General features: G+C 39.9%; 1 protein-coding gene across 1 annotated transcript in view; it reads left to right on the forward strand.

The window, feature by feature from the left end:
- CPNE4 (copine IV) overlaps positions 1–26328 on the forward strand; it is a 182017-nt gene that overhangs the window by 49898 nt on the left and 105791 nt on the right. Inside the window, exon 2 of the mRNA XM_010007483.1 lies at positions 17738–17917. Within this exon, the coding sequence (XP_010005785.1) occupies positions 17738–17917 (180 nt within the window). The remainder of the gene's footprint in view (positions 1–17737; positions 17918–26328) is intronic.

Below are 26328 nucleotides of genomic sequence, written 5' to 3' on the forward strand. Positions count from 1 at the left end.
ACAGTAGACAGTAAATAGTCTGCCACCATCACAAGCCAACAATACATTCTAGTCTTTTTCTCCCCTTAGATCTTCTGGCAGCTTTATTCCATTCTGTATTTTTGGTGTTGCTGTCTCCATAGATAACTACAAGTCTCTCGTAAAAGACTGTGTGGTAGGTAACATGGGGACTGTATTAATTTCTCATTTTTGTTGTTGTGACCCTAGGGAGTATATCTCCGTAGGTAATACCAAAGTGGTCCTTTCTGAATCTCAAGCTTCTGGATGATTCACCATAGTGATCACTTACGTGAGATTTTATCCACAGAAATAAGAATTTAAGCACAGTTTCAAATTAAATTTTGAAATCTGTAGCAAATAGACTATGTGCAATTTTCCTTAATGCATCCAAGGCTTTGTCCAAGCATTACCAGAACAGTTTTGGATTCCAGTTTTTAACCCAGGAACATCTCAGCAGTTGAGCAGCATGAGAAAAACACCCACTCCAGAAACTTGCTGATTATTTCTAGAGATGCTGGCTTGTCTCCTTTCTTTTTCATTGTAAGATTGGTTATGTAGCTGAGGAAACTAGTGCAAAGTGCACTTTCATTTGGAGCTTTCTACATAAATTATCTTCTAAAAAATAACTTCCAAAATCTTTTTTCTGAGATTGGTTGTTACACAACTATGTCACACTGTAAGAAGTTCAGTGATACATTAAGAGTTTGAGCCTATAGTGCAGTGGATTTATGTGGCTGGGGGGGAAATCCAAAATAATGTTCTGAGGAATTAGTTAAGTTGGGCTTTTTTACCTTTTCCTTACAGTAATTCCAAGCTGCATTGTAATTAAAGATTTGCACTTAGAAATACAGGTGTTCCCTACAGAAGATAAAGGAATGAGGCCACTGCCCTCTCTGCTTGATGCCAATTCCATGTAGGGTGTTATATTATTTCTAGAATACAGGTGAGAGATTTTTAGAGTTTTTTTAAAGGTTGGGATTAAAAATCCTGTTGCATCCATATGGAATAGGAGCAGGTATGAAGAACCATAGCTTTTTGTTTCTGAGGGAATCTGTGGTGATTTGTCTGCATTTTTTTTCCTGTAGAACTGGGTATGTTTATTGCAGTTCTTCAGAGAAATGCCACAAAAAGCAAGCTTGCTGCCTCTCAGGGATGCCCAGGTCTTCTTAAGTTTCTCTGCCTCACAGACCATACTGGTTGGAGTGCTGAAGCCAGGGTTCACAGACCCTCTCTGTGATAGTTTTTGCCCCAGATGAAGTGTCTGAAAATAAGCAACAGCAAAGCTTTCCTGTTAGACTGAATAAGGCTTGAACATAGAGGAAAGTATTTGTGCTGTTGTGAGCAACATTAATAACTGAAGGCCCAATTATAACTGTAGCAAGCAAAAATAAGCTTCATTTCAACTACCGAGACAGTTATTAGATCTTTGTTGTTTCATAGATTTTTCTACCTAGCAGTGACTAATTAAAATAGGACCAATGTGCAGTTTAAGCAGCAATATTTTAAGTATTAGCAGAGGTGACTTTTAAAAGAGTTACATTGCAAAGTAATTAAAATGTTATGAAATGCACCAGTTCACAAAACACTTAGGTGCTTCATTACCTTTTTGCAGTTGGGTCATCCATTAAATCTGTGGAGACTTCTGTGCCTACATGAAAGGAGACATGTAATTGCTTTATTGAATCAGGATTAAACTAGCAGCATTACCTACTATTCTCTGAAAAATTAATTTCTGATGAGCTTTGTGAAGTCTGGATGATTTTGTCTACACACTGATAAAAAAAATTTCCTAGAATAAATAGACCAACACATGAATAAAAAAGGACATTTTTGAAAAAGAAGATATGACAGCAAATCAGTCCTTGTAGTATTTGTAGAAACACTAAAAAAGTTTACCAATGATTGAAAACCATCTTTCTGCATTGTGGGTTTACATGGGTTCTGCATAGTGAAACAAAAAACATGGATTTACTGTCAGGGAAGCAGTATTAAGCAGCTTTAGGCCATATTATCACTGGTCTGTGTGATCTGCACTTCAACATCAGCTGACATGGGTGCAGCTGCACAGATGTCCTTCTTAAATCTTCCTACCCCTGTTATATCAGTGCCTGTGGTGAAATAGTCTGCTGCTAAATTAGATTATGGAAACATCCCCACCATATATTAGAAGAGCTAATTCTTGCCTTGAAGAGTCTATGATTATGAAGACAAAATACATGCTAAACTGGGACAATGGAAGAAATGAAGAAGCAGATTGCTTGTGTTTATCATTCATGTGTCTTGTTTGACGGTTTTAAATTCCAAGTGGCTTTGTTTTGTTTTTCATAAACAGTACATTTACCTATATTCATTCTGCAAAGTTGTAGGTCCGTGTATCTGATTAATCAAGTCAGTTTGTTTCATGAGGATCACAGCTCATTATCCCAAATGGAGTAATCACTGAAATGTTCTCTTCTGATATGTCCTCTGTGTTTTGGTACACCTATTCCTTAAAAATATTGTGGCAGCAGCCTGTACAGCTGTGTGTTTTCACATATTAACACTTAGATTTCTCTGCAATATCTTTACATAGTTAATGGAGAAAACCCAACTTTTTCTAATGTTGAGCTAGATTAGCAGAAGATTGCCCCTCCTTGCACCAAAACTGATTCTGAAATGGAGATAAGTGATTTTCATTCCAAAAGGCTCATTAACCATCAAACTGCTAGGGATTAGATCACTAATGGCATCCTGATGGTTGCATGCCACTTCCAGCAGATTTGTTGGTAGCTAGCATTAAATCCATTTGAATTACAATGCAGAGGCCCTACTACATAAACATTTATTAGCAAGACTCTGTAGCTGTAACAACTGCCAGATCTGTATTTTAATTTTCACTAATGGTTTCATGTTTGTCCTAGATATTGTTGCTAACAGGACCAAGTGGGATGCTTTGCTTTGGCAGTTTCTGCCAGACATTCAAACCCAGGATACCAAAATCTAAAAGCGTGAAATCCCAGACTCATTCCCTACATGTGACCCAACTGTCATTACAGCAGAGATTACAATGGTAGACAAGCCAACTTCACATATTTCAGGGCATTACATCAACTCTCCCAGTTTGTGAGATCATTAAAAAAGAGAGAGATAAAGAAAGATCAGTGTTACCTCCATTTTAATTGTTTGCTGTCATCCAGTTTTCAAATTACAAGATAATTCTCCTTATATTTCAGAACTTTCCCCAAAAACCTGAAGACAAGAGCTTTAGTCAAGCAAACTGGTATTTTGCCATTTAGGGTCTTTATGAGGGTTGCCAAAACTCATGATATGTGCAGCAAAATCAAGACAATTGGCAGCACTGAAAAGGATGGAAAAGGTTATTGCAACTAAGTTTTCAATGTATTAGGCAATTCTCTGGCCCACCTTACTCCATCACCCTCAGCAGCATCCCAGCACAATTTTGTGTAACTCCTAGGTTAAATTCCATACAATCCACTTTCTTTCCTCTGTGTTTCCCCCAAACCTCAAAGGAGCTGAATTCTCTTGTGGGAGGAAATGGGCTGTGGCTGTGCTGATACCGGTTTAGATATGACCTTCCCAAATGCCGAGTGCTTGCAATCCTCGCTGGACTCAGCTGGAGCACTAGGAACAAAGCAGCTTTAAAAATCAGAGTGCACATATTTGAATGGATAGACCCTGAAACAAAAATGCCTGAAATGAAAGGCCACTCTTGAATACATTTAGTCCTAAGAGATTTGCTTTGTGCAAAGGCAGCAAGTGATGTTAGAGACAATAGAAAATCTGATAGCTGCTAGAAATATGAAGCCATCCTTTACTATTGAAAAAGTAAAAGCAAAGGTAGAAAACTGAAGTAGATGAAAAAAGAGGGATAAAGACTGTAGGATTTTGTCTCAATGAATAATTAATTGATTGTACTATTTTCTTCCTATTTATCAACATGTGTGGATAAAGAAAGGCATTCTACTTGAGCTGTTTTCTTCAGATTAAATAGAAGGGTTGTCCTATCAATAAAAGAACAGCAGGTATTTAGTAGAAGGGGCAGCTCTTAATTTAAAACAAGTTGGTCTTCTGGAGATGCAGAATACTTCAAGACCAGTTATGTCTTTATTGTATCTCAATATAGACATGTTTTGTCATGGTTGTTACCTGCTTTACCTGGTTCTGTCCATTTAAAATCATAGAATGCCAGGTTGGAAGCGACCTCAAAGATCATCTGGTTCAAAGCTGAAGCTGAAGAGAACAGTGTGTCTTTGATAAGTATTCTTTCAAATCACTATCTTCTTATTCTGCAGGAATGGCAATAAGATAGCAGGATGAACAATGTTCCCCTCCTGATGGTATTGTGGGAGCTTCATCCTACTGCTGTCACTTTTCCCTAGCCTTTATTTCCCTCTAGCCATGCTAGCAATACACCTGTCTTGTCCTCATTTTGTGATATATCACTGTGCTAGACCACTAATACAACTACTTCAACCTGGCAGCAAGCAGGTCCTGGTTTTGTGTCTCAATATGCAAGGAAGGCTCAGTGTCCTGTGCTGAAGCACCATGTTGGGATGGGTCATTTAGTGCAGTGTGTTTAAGTGCATTTCAGGGCTGGCAGCTAGAGCTTCAAGTACACAACAGGCCAATACGGAATGAATTGCAGCGCTTCTTGCACATATAGAACAACTTATTAGTGTCCTGTCAGTGACAGAATCAGTGATCAAATGGCTCTGTCAGTGATACCAATGCAAGACAAAATCCCGCTGACACTGCTTATTGATTGTGGCCTTTAGTGTCTGCAGTTTCATGGGTCTTACCATGAGTTCCATGGGGTTTGCCTGGAGGCTGCTCAGATTTAGCTGTTATGTGATTTTTTGGCCTAAGTTTCTTATATAGCCCTATAGACCATTCTTCTAACAGGCAGAACCTTCCACAGGACATTGTGCTCCATGTGTTGGCTATTTAGTTTTAAGTTAAAACCTGAGTGCCGGGGCTGAAAGATCTCATGGTGGAATATACTGATTCTGCATCTTTAAATGGTTCTCAAAATTACTCCACAATCTCTTATATACCCTTCTTATTCTGGTATAAAATCCCCAAACTCCCTTCACCTTACAGTGTGCTGTAAGAAGATGAAGAAAGAAATTGGCAGATGTAATTTCACTGTGATAGACTATACCTTGAATTAGGCTCTTCTATTGGACTTGTGTTTTCTTAAGCTTACTGCCTAAATAAGGAAGGAAGCTCTTTAAGTGAATTCTGTTCAAGCCATGAAATTATTCCCACCTTTCCCTGGAAGTGTTCAATGCCAGGTTGGATGGGGCTTTGAGCAACCTGATCTAGCGGGAGGTGTCCCTTCCCATTCAGGGGGGTTGGAATTAGGTGATTTAAGGTCCCTTCCAACTCAAACCACTCTATAATTCTATGATTTTTTGATTGAGTTAGTAAGTGAAGGTTTAATTAGCTCATTGCTGGTCTGGGGGTTGATTTGCCTCTGTATTGGACATCTGAAGCCTGTGCTATGAATTGGGAAATAATAATAGCTCTGACTGACAGGATCTGAAGGACAATGAGATTGGTTGGGAAACAGTGTGCAGAGATGGGAAATTGGCTAATTATAACAACATAGAAGTAAAATGAAGTTTGGAAAAAATACAATTAAAATTGAGGGACCACTGTAAAAACATGTCTGAATAATGCTAGAATCTTCTCTCTTGAACCAAGAATAATTAAAGCACCCTCTGAAATGGAATGATGTTTTTAATTAATTGATATAATTAGAATGCAAATGCAAGGTGTAAGTGCTGAATTGTTATCTCTCTACAGCAAATTAATTTTGGAAGGAATTTGAAGTTATTTTGCTAAGACATGATATAACTGTGTACTGACTTGTGTTTGCTAAGGCATCTGATAAAGTAGCAAATTGACTGCTGAAAAGTATATATATCACAGATGAGGAAAACCTTCTTTCTGAGTTCAAAGTTGTCCTGTGCACAGTGGTACTTCCTAATTATTCTGTCCCTATGGCCTCAAATAGCAAGGTGCTAAAACTTTTGATAAATAACTCCCTTGAAAATTCCAGCTGAAAAGTAATATAATCAGCACTATAATCTTGAAGCATTGTGGAGCATGTGTAATTTGTAGCAATAAAAGCCTGTATTTACAATATGTAGAACATGATAGGAGGAATCAGGAGTAGATATGTAGACTACTTTCTCTTAATGGAAGTACCTGCATGACTGACACTTGTCTTCTACGATCAAGTCTTGCACTCACTAGTTGAAAAAGTCAACACTTAGCATCCCTGCTGTGGCCAAGAGGTGTACCAGGGGTGGATTTGGTGTGCTTTGCACATTTGAACCTGCTTCACAACTACGCATATACTAAACAATTTTATAAATTGCAATGAATAGAAGAAGGATTGGTGTGTATGTATGCTGTATACATTTGATGAACGTGGACATGTTGGACATATCTTTTGTGAGCAAGTAAAAAGCATAACACTTTCCAGGACAGCCTCAGCTGTTGCAGGAAGCTGCTTACTGCCCAGAGTGGTTGTGTCAGCCAGTCAGATCTAGTAAAAAATGGTCCCTATATGTAGGATATCTCTGGCTGCAGTCATTCGCAGAGAAGGGAAAATCATGGTCATCTCAGGTTAAGCTTTTATGTCTTTGGGTAGCAAGTGTGCATATCAGACTTGTTTACAAGACTTTCACTTTCCAATTTGGAATACATGTCCAGAGAAATAGAGGAACCATAACTCATTGGGGTCCTTCAAGAGTAGTGCAAACTGAACAGCCCCTGAGCTGCAAGTCTAATGGGATGCTGTTTGCAAAACTGTAGTACAGCTCAGCTGAAGTTGCTCTCCATTTCTAATCAGTTAGCTGTGCACTATTCAATGTCAGAATAGGTGCTGGGGGGGAGTAGTTGGGCTGAAAAACAAATAACGTCACATTCTATTTACCCATTTATGTGGTAGTTCCCAGAAAGACTTCCACTGCTGTTCTAGGTAGTGAGTCAAGCTGTTGGGCTGTTATGGTTTCAGCAAATGACAACTCCATTGACAGACTTAATAAACTGCATGTGTAAAAGAAGAGAAAGAATGCAAGTTGCTTATGATGGACATGCGTCATGAGAAATCTGTTATTTTTCTAGGCAGTCATTCCAACACATGGTCCAGATGCACTAGTTGTGTGAGAAGACTGGTGTTGGTTTAAATGGGCTTTGTAAATTGTTATTTGTAGTATAGCCGTTCAGGAAGCCTGATAAAGCAGTGTGTATCTTATAAAATAGTGCAAGATAGCAGCCTTACTTCTGTTAATGCCTCCATGATATAATTGATTTAGCCACTGAATTACAACGTTAAAGATAAATTAATGAATCTTTAATTATGGGCACTTCAATAGCGAATGAATTCTTTAAACTAACAACTTGACTAGGCCTGTATCAATTGACATAATTCATTAACCCAAATGAGAATCCATATTAGTTATGCTTAACTTACCTGAGTGTATGAGGCAGATCTTTTTCAGTATAAATAAATTAACAAATCACTATTTATAGTCAGTTAATTAAAGAGCAAATTACTGAAACACTGTAGATTTCCTGCTTTGCATAATGTAGTCCCACTGATATTCCATGAACCAAGGATCATCCCATTACTTCATTTTTCTCTGTTCTTAATAACCTTTAAGTTCCTGAAAAGTGGTACGATGCCGGATTTCTGTCCTTGTTTAATCCTGTGCCACCAAGCACTCTACTAAACACCTCTTTGCAGGCTGAACTGGTGCTCCACAGCAGCAAACATAGAATCACAAAATCATTAAGGTTGGAAAAGACCTTTAAGATCATCAAGTCCAACCATCAGCCCTACACCCCTGTGACCACTAACCCATCTCCCAAAGCACCATGTCTCCCTCTTTTTTTAACACCTCCAGGGACACTGCCTCCACCCCCTCCCTGGGCAGCCTGTTCCAATGCCTCACCACTCTTTCTGTGAATTGTTTTTTCCTGATATCCAATCTGAACCTCCCCAGGTGCAACTTGACCCCATTTCCTCTTCTCCTATCGCTAGTCACTAGGTAACAAGACCAGTTATGTTTAGGAAATCCGACTTCCTACGTAGGTGACAGGGACCAGGAGCAGAACAATCCCCCAAGAATCCAGGAGGAGATAGTCAGTGACCTGCTACACCATATAGATGTGCACAAATCTATGGGGCCAAATAGGATGCACTCAAGAGTGCTGAAAAAGCTGGCAGGGGTGCTCACTAAGCCCCTTTCCATCATTTATCAGCAGTTCTGGCTGTCTGGGGAGGCACCAGCAGATTGGAAATCAGCCAGCATAACCCCCATATCTAAGAAGGGATGGAAGGCTGATCCAGGAAATTACAGGCCTGTTAGTCTGACTTCAGTACCAGGGAAGCTGATGGAGCAGATTGTCCTGAGCACCGTTGTGCAGTACATGCGGAACAACCAGGTGATCAGGCCCAGCCAGCACGAGTTCATGAAGGGCAGATCATGTTTGACAAACCTCATCTTCTATGACAGGGTGACCTGCTTATTGGGTGAGGAAAGGGCTATGGATGTTGTCTTCCTTAACTTCAGCAAGGCCTTTGACAGGGGTTCCCACAGCATCCTCCTTCAGAAGATGGCTGCTCATGGCTTGGATGCACACATGCTTTTCTGGATAAAAAAACTGGCCGGATGGCTGGGCCCAAAGAGTTGTGTTAAACAGAGTTAAATTCAGTTGGCAGCCGGTCACAAGTGGTGGTTCCCAGGGCTCAGTGCTGGGGCTGCTCCTGTTTAACATCTTTATTGGTGACTTGGATGAGGGGATAGAGTGCACTCTCAATAAGTTTGCAGATGACATGGAGTTGGGTGGTGTCACAGTCTGACTCAGGATCGACAATTAAATCAGCAACAACAATGCTCTCAGTGCCCTCCCCCTCCCACCCAGGTAGGGAAGGAGAGAGAAAAATAGGAGACTTTCTGGACTGAAAACTAAACTAGACAGCTTTAATTAAATACTAATGATAAACTATGTACAATTATATATAAGTTTGTTCAGGAATGTGCAAAACCCTTGTGCCTCCCCCAGCCGCTTCCACAGTATCGCATGAACTGTGAGCAGTCCCGAAGTGTCCCAGAGCTGCTGGAGAGAGTGGCAGAGCAGACAGGAGCTGAGGGGACAGTTATGAAGGTCAGAAATGCACAAGCCTGGGGATCAATGGTGATGAATAGCTGGGGTTCTGCCCAGATACTGGCCATGGATGGAAGGGAAGGAAGGGGCTTGACTTCCATGATCCCTGACTTTATACTGAGTTTTAAATGTATATATTGTGTTGATTGACAGGTGGCTGAACATGACCCAGCAGTGTGCCCAGGTGGCCAAGAAGGCCAACACCATCCTGGCCTGCATCAGGAACAGTGTGACCAGCAGGGACAGGGAGGTGATCCTGCCCCTCTAACTTGGCCTTGGTGAGGCCGCACCTCAAACACTGGGTGCAGTTTTGGGCACTGCAGTATAGGAAGGACATGGAGGTGCTGGAGAGGGTGCCGAGCAGGGCAACTAGGCTGATTTGGGGTCTGGAAAACAGGTCTTGTGAGGAGAGGCTGAGGGAGCTGGGGCTGTTCAGCCTGGAGAAGAGAAGGCTGAAGGAAGACATCATTGCTCTCCACAGATACCTGAAAGGAGGTTGTAGTGGGTGTTTGCCTCTTCTCCCTGGTGACTAGCAACAGGACAACAGGAAATGGGGTCAAGTTGAGCCACGGGAGGTTCAGATTGGATATTAGGAAAAATTTCTATACTGAAAGAGTGGTGAAGCATTGGAACACCCTGCCCAGGGAGGTGGTAGAGTCACCATCCTTGGATGTATTCAAGAAACTTGTAGATGAGGAACTTCAGGGCATGCTCTAGTGGCCAAGACTGTTGGTTGGGTGTTGTGGGGGTTTTTATTGGGTTGTGTGTGTGTTGCTTTTGGTTGTGTTTTTTTGGGGGTGGGGTTTATGATTGGACTTTGTGATCTCAGAGGTCCTTTCCAACCATGACTATTCTGTGATTCTGAGATCAGTACAGAGGCTTCTGTAAGAAGATGGAGCCATTCACTTCCCTCAGCTGAGAGCATCAGATGTCTGGCAGAGCATTTACACAAAGCAGTAGCTCTTGTTGGGGAGTGTTGGCTCTTTCTCTCAGACTGATACAACACTCCAAAATACTGTGTGTACCTGAGGTTACTTAAAATTGTTATAAAAGTCAAGGCTTAAAAGCAAATAGTTATTTGGAAATGTAAGCCTAAATTTTTTGATAACTGAGAGAGTACTGTGTTAGGTCACCTCTGAGTGATAGCTCATAGCTAATTATGAGGACGACTTCGTGGCTTATGTAGGAATACAGATGAAAGGGCTTGTATAGTCCTCTGTACTGAGGAGTGAACAATACCCAGGGCCATGGTAGCAGGGGCCAAATGGCAAGAGGTCACTGAGCACCCAGAGGAACCTTCAGGTGGAACCTTGTTCCACTATGCAGAATGTTCAGTTGCTCATCGAGAAGTTTCCCAAGTCTTCTATGTGTAGCTGAAGTGATATCTTCTTCAGACTTGTCCATCTGATCTCTAGGACTCAAAAATATTGCACACAAAAATTCAGTATTACAAGTGTTCCTGTATTAAAGGTAAGAAAATGTAAAATATATTGTACAGAAGGCAGTTATCTCACTATGTTATCTTGGTTCTCTCACTGTTCAGTCCAGTTAATAATTTTTCATTGGAAAGACCTTAATGTGTGCTGCGTTACAGATGTGCTCTAAAGAGACAGTGTACTTTTCAGGTTCACTGAAATGTTCAAAACTGGCTCAAATATTCTCAGTGCAGCATCTGATGCAAGAAGTATTGTCCTTTATAGCTCAAGGTCAATAGATGTAAAAGCTTCATGTTTTACAGGTTCTGCAGTCAGGCTCAGAGTAGCTGCAGGGTTTGTATTTGTCCTCGGTTACAATTTCAGGGCTGGAGTTCTTTGCTATTCCATGTTTTATGCCAAATCCTAATTCACAGGAGGAAAATTAGAACAGGCACACACATTTTCCTTACCATCTCTGAGCCTGGACTAGCCAGGCAGCAAGTGAAAGCCTTTGCAGATGATACAGTCTGGGGTTTCCTCCTTTCCAGGCGAGGAGCTTCCCTGGGGAGCCGGGCTCAGCAGTTCACCAGCCCCTCTGCCCTTGGTGCTTCCCCCCAGGAGCCAACAGCTGAGCTGAGACAGTGCCTGGTTTGAGAGGGCAGGACGGATTGGGATTTGCCAGCCACATGTGTGCACGTTGAGCAGTTGGGGCTCACTTCTACATGGGCACAGTGTGACCCAGGGGCATCACTGTGCTGGGGTCCTGGTGACCCTTCCTGGCCTAATGCACCACAGGGTTAGTACTTCTGGTCTGAATCAGACAGAGCAGAGAACTTGGTGTGAACCTCTGATGTCCAGGAGGAGCAGCTGGGTTATTTTCAGATCCTTCCACACAAATGTTTCATCAAATCTCTGTGGCTGATAAAGCCTTCAGACTTCTTGTTAAAACTAAGCTCGTGTTCCACTGACACACCCTTTCCCTGGAAAATGCCTGACAGTCCCCGTACTTATAGGAACACAAGAAGTAGGACTCATCCCTGTGATACAACTACATGTACTTTGTGTATTTTTTTGTACTGGGTGTATATATATTAGATACTATGCAATTTACTGCTTCATCAAACTAGGTTTTTAACCCTTTGCAAAAAAAAAAGTAACAAATATTCTAAGTGTGATTAAATATTTTAAGCATTTTAATATTTCATTATATATTGATATATTAATATAAATTAAATAACATTAATACTAACATGTTAATATTTAGTATTTTGTATGTGGTGGTTTTAATATTTCCCATGGGTTTGGTTTTGTCATTTGAGAGGGCTAAACTCTATACAAATAGATAAACTTAATGCAAATAGCTATCAACAGTCACATTCCTCTCTTCTTTTAAAAGCTATGAGTGTAGTACATACTATAAATTATCAGTTTTCTGCTTCAGAGAAATGAAAAGTAACTCAGAAAGTAAAAGTAATTAAGCACAGCACAGTCAGTAGCCTTGAACAGAGAAGTGGGCTTTCTTAATGAAGAACTTCTCAACTGAAAAATAATAATGCTCGTTTTATTGTAATTCCAGTTGTTTTGATTGGAGCCCCTTGAGGCCTTGGCTGTTTCTGTCTATTAGTTTTTCCAGAGCTAGAAGGCAGATCTTCATGGTTGTGTCTTGAAGGTTTATAAGCTATCTAATATTTATGACACATAAATAAAAGAAACTACTCGCAGATAATTTCCAGATCGTTAACGTTAAATGCTTCACTTCTAGCCAACCTGCAGCCAAAAGATTTTTGTCCACATTGACAAGATTGTGCTTAGCTATGAGCTGTACAGCCTAAAAAGAGTTAAAGGCCCATTGGTTTCCTCTCAGTATTTTCAAACATCAATTAAACTGAAAACATGGGCTATAAATTATGGTGACCTTTGCGATGACTTTTCATTTGTGGGATAGAGATGTGATGGTGTGAAAGTACTGTTAATAATATTTTTTTAAAAAAATAAGAGCCTTCTCAGGAGCTGCCAAGCAAAGTGTAAATTGCTTTCTGCTTGGTACTGTATCATGGAAATTTTCAGTCTTGTTAAAATTCAGATGACCTAAAAATAATCCTACCCCTTCACCTCTGTACATTTTGCCATTTCAGCTGACAAATGGGATTCTTCTAGATTTAATCAGCATTTTATAATGACTTATACTGAAAATACAGCCTGCTGGTTTTCCCTTGTTGGCTTGTAAAATGTTTAGGGATGAGTGGATTTTATTTTTTGGTCTAAGAACTTGCTAAAAATGTAGCAGCCACAAAAAGCTTGCTTTGGGCTGGATAGCAGCACCTGCTCTATTTAATGGAATTTACATGTTTATGGCTTTTCTACTAGGTTTTTCTTTTTTTTAAGCTGCTATAAAATTTCAGACCATTTTTTTAGTAGGCCAAAGATTTCCTTAGTTAATGAGACAGTTGTGTCATTATTGACTATAGTGATTTGATGAGCCTGATTAAAATTTCCCCCAGAGAACTGCCCTTTTGGCGAGAAGACAGTGAATTCTCCACAGACCTTTTGCTCTTGGCTGCTCTTCACCTCAAAGACACCAAGTAACAACCTCTGAAAATGGGTTGGTTTTGTGCTAGTTACATGTTGCTTGAAATACAACAGCAAGCAGATAAGTACCAGGTATCTGTGTGGGACACTTCGGTTCGCTGCGCAGCTGATCTGTGCTGAATGCTGAAGTGTGAATTTGGGTGCAGAGCTTCAGGTCCTGTGGATAATTCTCCATTTCCATGGTTTCCAGGGGTGTGCTGAGAAAGCTGTGTTTATGATCACTTCAAGGCCTTAGATACCAAGTGACAGTAAGCTTCTACCTAAACCTTGTTCATACTTGAATATTCAATAGCTTATACTTCACCTAAGTGGGATAGACAAAAAAAACCCCACAACCCTCAGGCAGGCTCTTTTTCCTCTGCTTCACTTTTCAACTAATGGTGGAAGATTGAGAGGAGACCTTCAGCCTGTACCTTAGCCATTGAATTACTTCTTTGTGAAATTTTAGCTACGTTGAAGAACTGTCCCTACTGAATTTACCATGTTGATCACATTTCTGCAAAGCTCACTGCTTTTCAGTAGCTCACAGACAAAATATGCAAACAGGGTAAGGAGCCTGAATTTTACTATTTGTTCATCTGTCTTTGGAGGTTCCTTTAATTTGATGTTGACTGCAGACATGGTTTTGCAGTTCTTCAGCAGTGGTGTTGCGTCAACAGGAAAAGACAAACATTTCTGCTAACTGTCCATCCATGGTGAGTAGTACAGAGAGAAAACAGCTTTCAAACCCAGATTCCAACCTCCTCTGGGTTTAACAAGAGGATTCAGAAGGCCCAAAGCAAGAAGTCCTTTTCTTTCCTGTATTTTAATGCCTGCTGTTGAGATGGTGCTTTACACTGTGGAGAACTACTTTGGTGTTTGCATGTCACTCATGGTTTCCCAAGGGGAGGCTCACAGGGTGGCTGCATCCAGATGGGCCTGCTCAGTAATCCTGCCTGCTCAGCAGGGTGCCACCTTCTGTGGAGTGACAAGGGCCTAAAGAGATGAAGAGGGAAAGCAGCGTGAGTCCATCCCAGGAGGTGAAGATACTGGTTCTTTTCTCTGTATAAATTGTCCTTGAAGGGAAAGCACAGGTAAAGCTGTACCATGAAGCAGATGTTCATATTGTGTTGTCAGCTGAAGCATTGCTCTTTTTAAGGTCAATTTTAACTGTTGGCACAGCCCAGAGGTACGTGTAGCTGTCGGTAGTTTCTTCTGAAAATTCATTCTGCTTTAATAAATTGGAGAAATACCTTGTTTTAGCAAAGTCCAGAAATAACAGATGGCTCATATGTCAGGCATCAGCAAATACTAAAACTGTGGGCATGACCCCTGTCCATGTCCTGTTAAGAAATCTACCTGCCTTCAGGATTGGGTTGCCCGAGAGTTTGGTATTTTCTGTAACAGGACCAAAAGTCTAAGTTCCACTTGCTTATAACATGCTGTCATTGGACTTAAATTATCTCTTCTGCAAAAGTAACAGAGATTTAATGTGGTTGCTGGTGTTGTTTGTTGTATTTCAGAGAGCATTTAAGCTGAGTTTTAACTTTCTGAATGTCTAGTTGATGAGGCTGGACAAAGCCAAACTATTTTCTTCAAGCATTTGAGCTTCCATCACCCATGCATGTGGATTTGCTGTTGCTGATTTTGGGTGACAGTGGGATTAAGGACACATGGTATGAGGTTGACATCTTGTCAGACTGCTGTGGATGTATGTTTTAGGTTAACAGGACGCTTGATACCAGATTTTGTTTAAAATGAAATTGATTCTGCAGGTATTGGGAGAAGTCGTGGTCAAAAACAAGTCAGCCTTTCTTTTCAAAGTATCTGTAGCACTGTAGATCGTGACTTCCTTGATGATTATCAGCATGAAACTGCACCTAGCAATAGTATTCTCACCAGTTTTCATGCTCACCAAGTATTTCTAAAAAGAGCCTTAAACCTTTACAATTGAGTACAGCAGCAGGAATACTCAAGAAAAACTAGCCTCTAGTGAGTGGCAGAAGTCAAGTGGAGATTCTACCTTGTGTTTATATAGCATTTTTTAATCTAGGGCATTTCATGGGAGCCAGTGAATTTATTGAACTGTTCTCTTCACCACTGCTTCTTTGGATGATCACACCAGTTGGTCACGAGAGCTTAGCCCTGCTGCTCAGTAATCAAATAGGGAGTAGAGTCAGGCTTCCTAAGCTGAGGATCATTCCAGGCTTTCCAGCCAAAGAGTAGAGTAAGTGTGAGATATGCTGACAATGCAGACTGGAGACAAAGTAGACTAATAGGGTTAATGCTATTACTTGCTGCTGACTGCCGAGAGGCGTGAAGGATTTTATATCACTTGTGGTGCTGTTGGCATTGCTGCTTTCGATATAGTTTTTTCTCATGTAATCATGTGCTCTGACCTACTGGTTTGATGTATCATCTCAGTAATGTGGGAATACTGGGAAAATTCCGTGAAATGGCTGTATATCAGTACTGTGTCTGCCAAGGGAAGGATGTCAGTCCATCATAGGCTGGAAAAAGCAAACAGTGTCTTACTATTATGTGAGACTGAAATTCTTAATGCCCATGTGCGCAGACCCGTGTCTCCATTTTCAGGTGCTTCACTCCCTTGATTAGCCACATATTTAAGCTGTATTGAGCACAAGTGTGAATCTTGCTGCATTTCACAGTGGAGAACCATTTCCCTGTACTCCAGCAGCAAAGTAGAGATAAGGAGAAACAATAACTGAGAAATGTCAGTTACTACCTGAGGAGATCTGCTGTACCAATGAAGCAACTGAAATTATGCCATCAAGTTAAGAGTTTATACACTTACAAGGAATGAGTTTAGGAGATTGCTGTGGCTATGAAGAAAGATTAAAAACTGATCATTTAACTGTTTTGATTATAGAATCTGCTGATGCACTATTTCATGAGATGACCACTTCTGCAAGTTGAATCACTTTCCACTTCTAGAAGAGATCTAAAGGACATACTATTGAACTAACTGGTCATCTGACTTAGGGAGTATTTCGTGTTGTAGCAGTAATGACAATTTCAAGGGACACTGATTGGAAATGGATTTAAAACAAAATTGAGATAGGCTGAGCACCTGAATGAAGCTACCTGGTATCTTGTCTCACTTATGTCATTCTTATTTTGCTTTGACTGTTGTCATAACCATCATTTTCAGCTAGTCTAAGCAAGGAGATTAAGGATTGAATTCGTAAGTAAGGCAGCTTTCCTTTTTGTGATGGTCTCATCTTGGCATAGTTAGAGCACATTGACACAGCTGTGTGAGGAGACAGCAATGGTAGCACTGGTTTGCATCTGTTCTACAACTGCTAGCATCTGTTTGATGATTAACTAAAAGATTTCAGCCTTTAGATTTGTCAATCTGACACCTTTGATAGGCACTAAAATAAAACCATTCTACCAGGAACTGCTCATTTTTTTCCCCCGCATTTTTTTATTTACTTGACTCCTTGTGTCCTTGCCGATAACTACTAGCAAGCCTAATGCATTATAAACTCTGAAAAGTGAAGCAAGCACTGTCATTTTTTGCACAACAGATGTTCTTGATCAGGAATCAGACAAAAGATCTCATCACTCTTCCTCTGAGAAATTTAATTTGTCTGTTCCATGGCACACCAGCCACCTCCTGTCTAGTGAATGACATGCCCAAGTCCTACTTCATTCTAGGATCAGTTCCTTTAATCTTACAGAATTATTGGGATTTTTTTCTGTCCCGGAGCAAAGAGAGTGGAAAAAAGGAAATTACTGCATTGCTTATGGTGTCACCAGTAATGCATCATAATGAAAAGTAGCCAAGGCCTACTTCAAAAATACATTTTTAAGAGAACTAGAAAGTACTCCTGGAGTACTTTTTGAAGAAATAGCAATTTAGATTTGATGGCATTTCTTTAGCAGTTGTAAGATTCAGAGGAAAGGAAAAGCAGTGTGTAATCCATCAGATTCTTATAATGCAATTTAGCGGTGTGGAAAAATGGATATATTTTTAAGAAAAGTTGTTTGCTGTGGATCCACTTCTCCCCTCCTTAATCACGCAAGTTGTCCAGAATGAATAATTACTGAGATTTTTGCTTGCTTATCCATTTAGTTTGATAAAACTGTGTATTGCTCTGTAGTGATGGATGGGTACTGCTGGATATGTCAATTCTATAGCTGTTCTATAGTTAATTTCCCATGTATTAGCTCAGCACAAAAGACAGCTGTTTTGCCTATGCACAGCTCCTGACTGTGCCACCAGACTCATCCTGCATACCCAACGGAGGGGCCATCGCTGCTCACCCTGCAGAGGAGGCTGCAGGTTATGCCCCGTGCTCCTACCAATAACTGCCACAAACTTGCTAGAAAGGAGAGGCAAGGGAAGTTGGCTTTATCTTGTGTGTGTGGCCAGCCCTGCAGAGAAATGGCAGCTGCTGCTGCTGCCCATACAAATGGTAGTGTCTGTGGCCACAGTCACAGCTGTCAGTTCTGATAAATGAGCTGACTGTGCTTGAGGAGCTCATTGTAAGTCCATCACTGGCAGAAAGAGAAACCACTCGTATGACCTCTTTTCCATTTGGCAGGTTGACAGGACAGAAGTGATTCGCACTTGTATAAACCCCATCTTCTCCAAGCTGTTCACAGTGGACTTCTACTTCGAAGAGGTTCAGCGGTTGCGGTTTGAAGTCCACGACATTAGCAGCAATCACAATGGGCTGAAGGAAGCGGATTTTCTTGGTGGCATGGAATGCACTCTTGGGCAGGTAGGTGTCACTGCCATTTTTCCCCCTTGTCTCTCATAGTTTGTATGTATAGGAAATATATTGCTTTGTTAAATGACTGATGAGAGAGCTGTGTCGTTCATGACAAAATTCTTAATCAGAGCTTTGAAGATCATAATTAAAAACTGTCGGTTTGTTTTACAGGTGTAGTATAGCTTCAAGTCAGCCAGTGCTATAAGGAAATGGAATGTCAGTGGTTGGCCTTGTACAGTAAGAGCACAGACTCATCACACCAATGTTGAGAAGTAGACTGACCTGGGAAAAAGTTATTGTTTCAAACATTAAATGGTATTTAAAGCAAGTTCTAAGTCCAAAGAACACTTAAAAATATACACTTTACTCACATAGGATAGTGCCTGGTGATGTGACAAATAGAGAGATAGGGTTGGATTCATTTCCCTGACTCTCAATCTTCCAAAAGTTAGGTGTCTAGACTAAGTTACTCTTCTGAATTACAGCTCTAGCTCAGTGGAGAGAAACAGGCAGTTTCAGCAGTTGATTCATTCCACCTGAGAAACCCATCTTAGATTAGCATAAATTGCTGTCAGGAGATACTCGTTTTCCCCATCAGTTATCAAGAGAGTCTAGACAGCTGACTTAAAGTAGATACCTAACTTTTTAGATGGCTAAATTTAAGAGTGATGAGCCCTACCCACAGGACTGGTATCTAGAAGTTGTCAGAGCCAGGTCTGCAGCAAATTCCTATACTACTGACTGATGGCCCACTGCAGTGTCCCAGGTCATGCAGTTTATTTCTAACTGGCAGACTTTTTGTTGTGCAGGGTCTTGTAACAGATCTCAGCTCTGTCCATAACAGCAAAGCTGAGGATGGTCTCAGTTTCACTGAGCTGAGTGTAAATTTGCTCTCTGCTCTGGTAGCCTGTGTGACAAGACCAGGCAGTGCTTTTGTTTAGATTATCCTCTGCAGAACTGCCATGTAAGTTTGTTACCTGAACATGGTAGCTTTGCACAGAAGATGCTGCAAAGCTTTCTTTCCGTATTTTCTCACCTTTTGTTATTGCTCCCTCAATCCCACCGCACATAAATCCCTTTGTTTTTCTTCCCAAAGCCAATGGGCCAAACGTGCTGAAAAAGTCCTGATGAGAGAATTAATATAGAATATATGTATTTGCTAACTTGAAGGCTCAATATGGAGGTATTGGTATTTAGGTTATTTACAATGCACAATAAAGTATTTTCTTTCAGGCAAACTTCTTGTGGACTTAATGAAAATAAGCTATCCTATAAAATCAAGGAGAGTGAGAAACAAAGTAAAAAGTTATTACAATGCCCTTCTCCCTTAACTGGGGGAAGAAAAGTCATTGCTGCTGCCTGTAGCATAAAAGAGCATATAATGATTTGCTTTCTATAAATAGCACACAGCTGGGTTGATTGCAGTGTAATTTCAATGGTACCAAGACAAAAATAATAACAGTGGGAAATCTGTTTTGAGTTTTGTAGCTTTCAGCACTCTAAGCTCATATTTAGACTTTTTTTGTGGGTTCTTCGCCCCCTTTCTTATTTTTCAACTTTATAGAATTCCTCTACTGATTTAATACCCCAAAATGTTTGTGGTGGAATTGTCAACTAAGCAAAGTAATTACGAGGAGTCCACCATTGAAAATCCTGCAGCAGAAGCTGTACATACAGAATTTACTCTCATGCTTGGCTGTTTAGTGCAATTACTGCAAATTTTAATGATGATAGTAGAGCTGTGGCTTTTCTTGAGATAATTTTGACATTGATTTGTTGCTCTACATCATTTTAATGCTTGAATAAAACATAATTTCATATGAGACACTGTGCCTTCCTATCAGTTCATTTTCCCACTGCAAGTAGGTTTTATCTGAGACATCCAGGCAAACTCCAGATTTTTAGGCATCGTGTGAAAGACTGATTCCCTCCCTGCCTCCCATAAATAAGCCAACTTCCAATGCTGTGTTCTAGGTAATAGTTGATCTATCAGAGATTTGCTGCTACTTGTACCTGTTCGTTGATCATAATTTAGCATTTTTGCCCAAATCATATAATACTCCTAACTGAAACAAAATTAGTTGGAATAAGTACTGGGAAAGGCAATATCATGGTTATGCACTAAGATGACAGAGACAAGTGAGCTTTTCTTTCTTCTGTTATATCAAGATCTTCACATGCAGCCTGCCTAAGTAGGTACAAGCGTTTTGGAAATTCGAGGGCTTGGATGTGGATGATGGAGAAATGCATTTGGAAGGTTTCAATAATAGTAGTCTCCTTCCAAATGCTGTAATAAATCTGTCCCAAGAGAGTGATAAGTGCAGTTACCTGTGGGCTGTTAGATCCTGAGCATACACTATTCTAGTGACATACTACTGGATTATCAGTAAGACATTTCTACTGCTCTTGCTAGGACAAGCCAATTCTGTGCCTGTACAGGTAACTACTGCAGTTGGCAGCATCCAGGCTTGCAGTCAGTTTTAGCTGGATGTGAAGAATAGATGCGTCAAAAGGCATTTCTTAAGCCCCACAGTATTTAAACCCAGTAGAACAAGTGATTGTGTGTAGATACTGCTGGGTGTAATTAAGAAAAAGCCAATGTGCTTGACAGAAATTTCCTCAAAGTTATTTGAATTGCCCATCATGGTCAGGAGTTGTATTTTGAAATAAAACGATAGCAGGGCATCTTTTGAAGGATTTGAGGGGGAGAAGGCTTAGTGCAGGGTTTTAGGGGGATTTTTTGGTGTCCTTTTAAGTATTAAGGGTCTATTCCTTTCACTCAGGCTGTTTTTACATTTCCCATTTCCCTTCTTCTTCAGTATTCTGGTAACAGGCTAATCTGTATGATTGGAAGGATAGATCACGAAAGCTCTAAAGTATTAGAGAAGTTGCTAAAGTTGAAAGTTCAAACAGTTTTCTTCATTTACTGGTGTAATCTTAAAATATGGTCTGCAATTGTATTTATTGATAAAAGGGAGGTTCTTAAGAAACTTTACCACAGGAGTGTGTAGCATACTCCAACCAATTAAGCTGTCCATTCTGTCTTACTTAATGAAGTGACATTGCTAAATGGCAGGTTAATGTACATAACTAAAAACTATGTTTTGTTTTCATTTTACAGTTCATTTCTAAGTAACTGCATAAAGGTAATATCTAATAATTCCATCACATGATAAGCAGTGCAATCACAAACAGCAATATTTTAACTGCTGTTTTGGGATACCACTGTACCCCTAGGTGATGTCTAGTTTCCTAGAGGTACTTTAGGTGCTATCAATCAGTTCACCCTTGGCTGTGGTTTTACAGATTTTGTCTGTAAGTAGGCAAAGTAAATTCTTCCCCTTCTTTTTCCCCTTTGTTTTTCACTTTCCTCTTCCCTTCTCCCATCCTTGTGTGTTCAGGGACTCACTCAGACTTAACACTTCCAACTTAATCTGTTCTTAATCACTGAATGTTTTGTATTGCTATTGCTTTTTGGATGCTCACAAAAGTTGTGATTGTTTTGAGGTGCAGGAGATAGTTTTATTATTTTTATTTAGTGGGTCTGGGGGGGTTATCAAAAACCAATGGGAAACAAATCATAGGTGGTCAAACACTGTCAGAAATTGGATAACCTAATTTTCATGGTATTCAGCCAGTATGGCAAAACCTCAAACTCAAGCCTTTTTCCATTTGTGTGTTAATACCTTCATGTGTTCTGAGCCTCTCTAATGTTCTTTTATTGGAATTATTCTGTTTAATAAACTTAAACTTTATAAACATAAAATTTATAAAGCATTGAACTGGCATAATTTAGTACCGTAAGGGTGAAAACATTTAAATAGCTAAAGTTAACTTCTTGACCACTCAGGAATTAAGTATCAGGAGGCTGATTCTTAGGAACACTTTTTTCCTCTAAAGTTTCATCCAAAATTCTCAGCCTGATCTTTAAGAACTCACAAAAATTATTTCAGTGAATAATAATTTTCTGACAAGATCTCAACAAACCTAGGTTGCCAAGACATTCTTGATTACTGCTCTGTTGTGCCTGCAACATCATTAAATTACAGAAACTGGTACAGTTGTTATTTCTTAAATGCTGTGAACCATCTCAGCTCTGCAGTGTGCAAATAGCCTTTGTGGCTTTTCTTTCATTACTTATCCTGGCTGGTCTTTGCCATTTTCAAATTTGTGATTCCATTTCTTGTTTGGTTTCTGTTAATTTATGGAAATGTTAAAATATTACCATTCACAAGTCCCTTACTTGCTCAACTGCTAGCACAAGAAAAATGCAGAGATGTACATCCTTCACTACCAAGAACTTTTTCAAATATTATTTAGAGATTTAATATTTCCCACACTTGCATTTGTGTACAAAGTATATTGAAAAGATTCCTTCTCAGTAATGAGTATTATTTGGTTTTGTGTGTGTTTAATAATATATGCCATTAGCAGATTATGCACTTGAAAAGGCTGACTGATTATTAGTCCAGTTTCAGCCATTGCAAATGGCCTTGCTCTTGAATTGGAGAAAGGCTAACGAAGCCATGATTGCACCTGAATTAATTAAACTGAAATAGTCGGTATGAGAATATTGGTTTAATAGGCTGTTGTCTGCTTCTGTGGTGCAAAAGACGTACAATCCATTTTTTCCAGGTATTTGAATTCCTAAATCTCATTAGATATCTGTATGCCTCCTTAGGTATCTAAATACCCTGAAATATTTGGCCTTTGATCCCCTCAAAATGAAGTTGCTCAATTAATTAGTGGGATGAATAATGTACTTTATTAGATATGAATGTCATTTTCTATCAGGGCTGACTCAGAGAAGAAGCAAGTCATCAACACAGGTCCTTCAGTAACTTTACCTAACCACTAAAACACCTCAGTTAACCCCAGAAAGTTCTTGCTTTGCCATTGCAGCATGATCTCTGAAGCTTTAAGATTTTCAGTTCTACTTTAATCTTGCCAGTCAAAGTTAATGTAATTACTTGTACAATTTTTCTGCTGTGTGTTTGCATAACTGTATCTTTTTGTATGAATTACTATAGCAGTCCTCAGGAAAGTGATTTAAAATTTAGTTTGCTATTATGAGTTATTATTATGACTAATTATAAAAGGGCTGCTACACTACATACTAATTAAATTCAAAGACCTTTTATGCTATTGATAAGCTATTTCCTGTAATAACATTGTTGTCTCTTGTAATAGGGATATCTTTTTTCCTCAGTTGTTCTGTTTTGATTTACTGTTTTCAGGTACAGATTTTTAACAAAAGTATGGAAAGGTGTAATTAATTTGTAAAAAGTCTGTGGGTTGATCAGTATTATAGACAACAAAAGAAGTCTTGATGAGTGGTGAGTGTGGTACAGAAAGTATCCTGTGTGTGGAGAGGATGGTTATAGAAATAAAACTTTCTCTACCAAGAAATAAGTATTCTGTGAGCAGTTGAACAGAATGAGATTTCCTTCACTATGGACATACACATCTGAACTTGTTCTCGTGCAGGGATTTCTTGGCATCTGTGAATGGGTGAACTCATCTCCTGAACCTTTTGTTCATGAGAGTGGAGTAAGGTCACAGGCATCTACCTGCTGTCTGGTCCCTCTTCATGTTGAAATGTAGCATTCTTGATGCCTCTTAGCGTGTCTGCCACCATTCATGAAAATTATTTGATGGGTTCAAAAGGGACTGGGGGATAAACAGCAAGACAGACACAAGCACATCAGAGTTGTGCAAATCTTGGTTTGTAAAAAAAAAAACCAACAAAAAAAAGGCTAAAGATGAATGCATGAAGAAGGAGTGAGAGGTTTTACACTGTGAGCCGGAGCTACCTGGTTCTGCTGCCCTTGCTTAAATTAATTACTCTCACAGGTGAAATGTCAGTCATTTTATCTGTGGGTATTTAAAAGCTGACAGTATTTTACTTAAATGGGTTATAGTAAGAGCACACTAATCTTTTAGCTGTCAAGCTTCAAGAAACATTTTACAATTGTTAAATCTTCAGTCAGTTTTCTAGCCACTCTGGTTGTATCATTCTACTTACAGCAATATCTGGAAAGCATTACAGTCCTACCTTCGAGAGACTGTTCCTGTGAAAAAAGTGCTGTGAGGGTTGTACTTATTTTTATGCAAAAAGGGGAGAACTTGAGAACATGTATCATAGTGTAAATACTTGTGATATGGTTATGTTCTGAGTTTCACATATCACAGAATCCTTCTCTTACTATACACCAAGGATGAAAATTATTTTGGAAACAGAGTCAAGTAATTTTTATGTGTTAAAATCTCTGCCCGAACTTGGCAAGACAGCAATTGCTTGTGAAGAAAGGAACAGAACTCAGATGAAATATGCTCTAAGTTAGGGCAACTGTGTATTTTAGCACCTTTTGTAGGAAACAGTTAAAAAAGCTGTAACTTCCGAAGGCTATGAAAAACTCATTCAAGTGGTTGGAACTCAGAGGGTAAAATTTCATAAGTACTGGTCTCACTTTTTTAATCTAAACTTTAATGAAAACTCACTTTTTTAATCTAAAGCTTTTAATCTAAATGCTGAGCACAACATGGTGCTAGGAAAAATCCCCAAACTATCACTTCCAATGGAAGAACAGTGATTGAAAGACCCAATTTTTGGTGTTCCTCACCAAAAATGTGGAGGGCAGCCCAAACAAAGAGGATAGCAGGTAAGATAGAGACAGATTTCTTATGGAGTGGGTTTGAAGCATTTAATATTTTAGTAGATATTAGTTTATTTAACTAGAGAAGGACAATTATGACACTGAACTACAGGAATTTGAAGAATCCCCATTGAAAAGGAAAATGTTTGTTCACATTTCAAAATTGAGAACGACAAAATGAGAGTGTGGAAGGCTGATGTAAGGCTGCAGACTCAGTCTTGTCAGTTGGGTATTAACTGAGTCTATCCTAAACTGAGGCAAAACACTTGGAAATGGCAGCTACAGGGCACAAAATTAGCCTTTGCTTGAAGTGTAAGGATGGAGAAGGAAGCAGAGCTGTGGTACTGTGAAATCTAAAGCATTATATCACAGAGAAATGCCATTTGAAAAGAATGTGCTTCCTAGCTGGCCTCACAAACACCACCACAGGGAGGTTTACATGCTCTTGTAAACAAGGTAGTGCCATGTTTAAAAAAGAAAAAAGATGCTGATAGCTGAGTGAAAAATGCCACTTGGGAAGTGCATGCATAGTGTGAGCAAAAAGAGGAAAATGGTAGCTCAGAGAGGTTCAATAGAGGATCAGTAGGTAGTATCACAGCTAAAGATGCGTGTATTAGCAGTCCAAAAACAACTGGAATGTTTCTGAAGCTTAAGCTGGGTACTGGTGCATGAGCTTACGTGATGTCAAAGCCATGGGCGCAAGTCTGAGAGCTCAAAGTGGTCATTCTGCATCTAGAGAGGTACTGGGTGAATGAATGTTTGGATGGTGAAGATTCAGTCTGTGTGGAAGGCTTTTGGATCAAGGGAAAAATGCTAGTTAAAAATGTGACTAGGTACTCTTTGTAGTCCTGAAAAGAGCTGGGTCTGCTAGAAGGAAGTTAAGCAGTTGTGCAGGTCTGTATAACAGGAATTACACATCTAGGAGAAGAATTGACATAGAGGTGCTGGGAACTGATGGTTCATCTAAAGCTATTTGGCTGATTATCCCAACTGACAAGGAAGAGATACAAAGACATCTTGGAATTGTGTACTATGGAGAGAAATTTCTGCCTAATCTGACTGTCTAAATAACTAAATCAGGGTTCCTTTAAGAAAGCTCAGTGGGCAGAAGAGGCCAGTCTGAATAAAGAATTTGAGAGACTGAAGGAGTTATTTAAAATTATCCTAACCTTCCAAGTTTTGTAACCAGAAGGCTGTGGACACTCTTACCTGTCACTAAGCGGAGTATTTCCCTAATCTTGGTTCTATCAGAAACAGAGGCCAAAGATTCAAGAGTCTGTTGACGACTCAGTGGGAAAGGAATTGGCTGGATGGTCTCACTCACAGAGTTTTGCTCACTAGCTTGATGTCCAAATGGAGACCGGTGAGGAGTGGTGTTCCTCAGGGTCAGTCAACATCTTTGTTGGTGACGTGAACAGTGGAATTGAGTACATCCTCAGCAAGTTTGCTGATGACACCAAAGCGTGTGGTGAGGCTGAGGGAGGGAAGGGATGCCATCCAGAGGGAACTTGACAGGCTTGAGAGGTAGGCCTATGCCATCCTCATGAAGTTCAGTAAGGCCAAGTGCAAGGTCCTGCACCTGGGCTGGGGCAATCCTAAGCACAGGTTGGGCAGAGCATGGATTTGGAACAGTCCTGAGAAAAAGGACTTGGGGGCGTTGCTTGATGGGAAACTCAACATGAGCTGACAATGGGTGCTTGGTGCCCAGAAAGCCAAAAGTATCGTGGGCTGCATCAAAAGAAGTGTGGCCAGCAGGTCAAGGGA

Source organism: Chaetura pelagica, unplaced genomic scaffold (assembly GCF_000747805.2).
Source record: "Chaetura pelagica isolate M959 unplaced genomic scaffold, ChaPel_1.0 scaffold10, whole genome shotgun sequence".
In the NCBI taxonomy this organism is placed as follows: Eukaryota; Metazoa; Chordata; class Aves; order Apodiformes; family Apodidae; genus Chaetura; species Chaetura pelagica.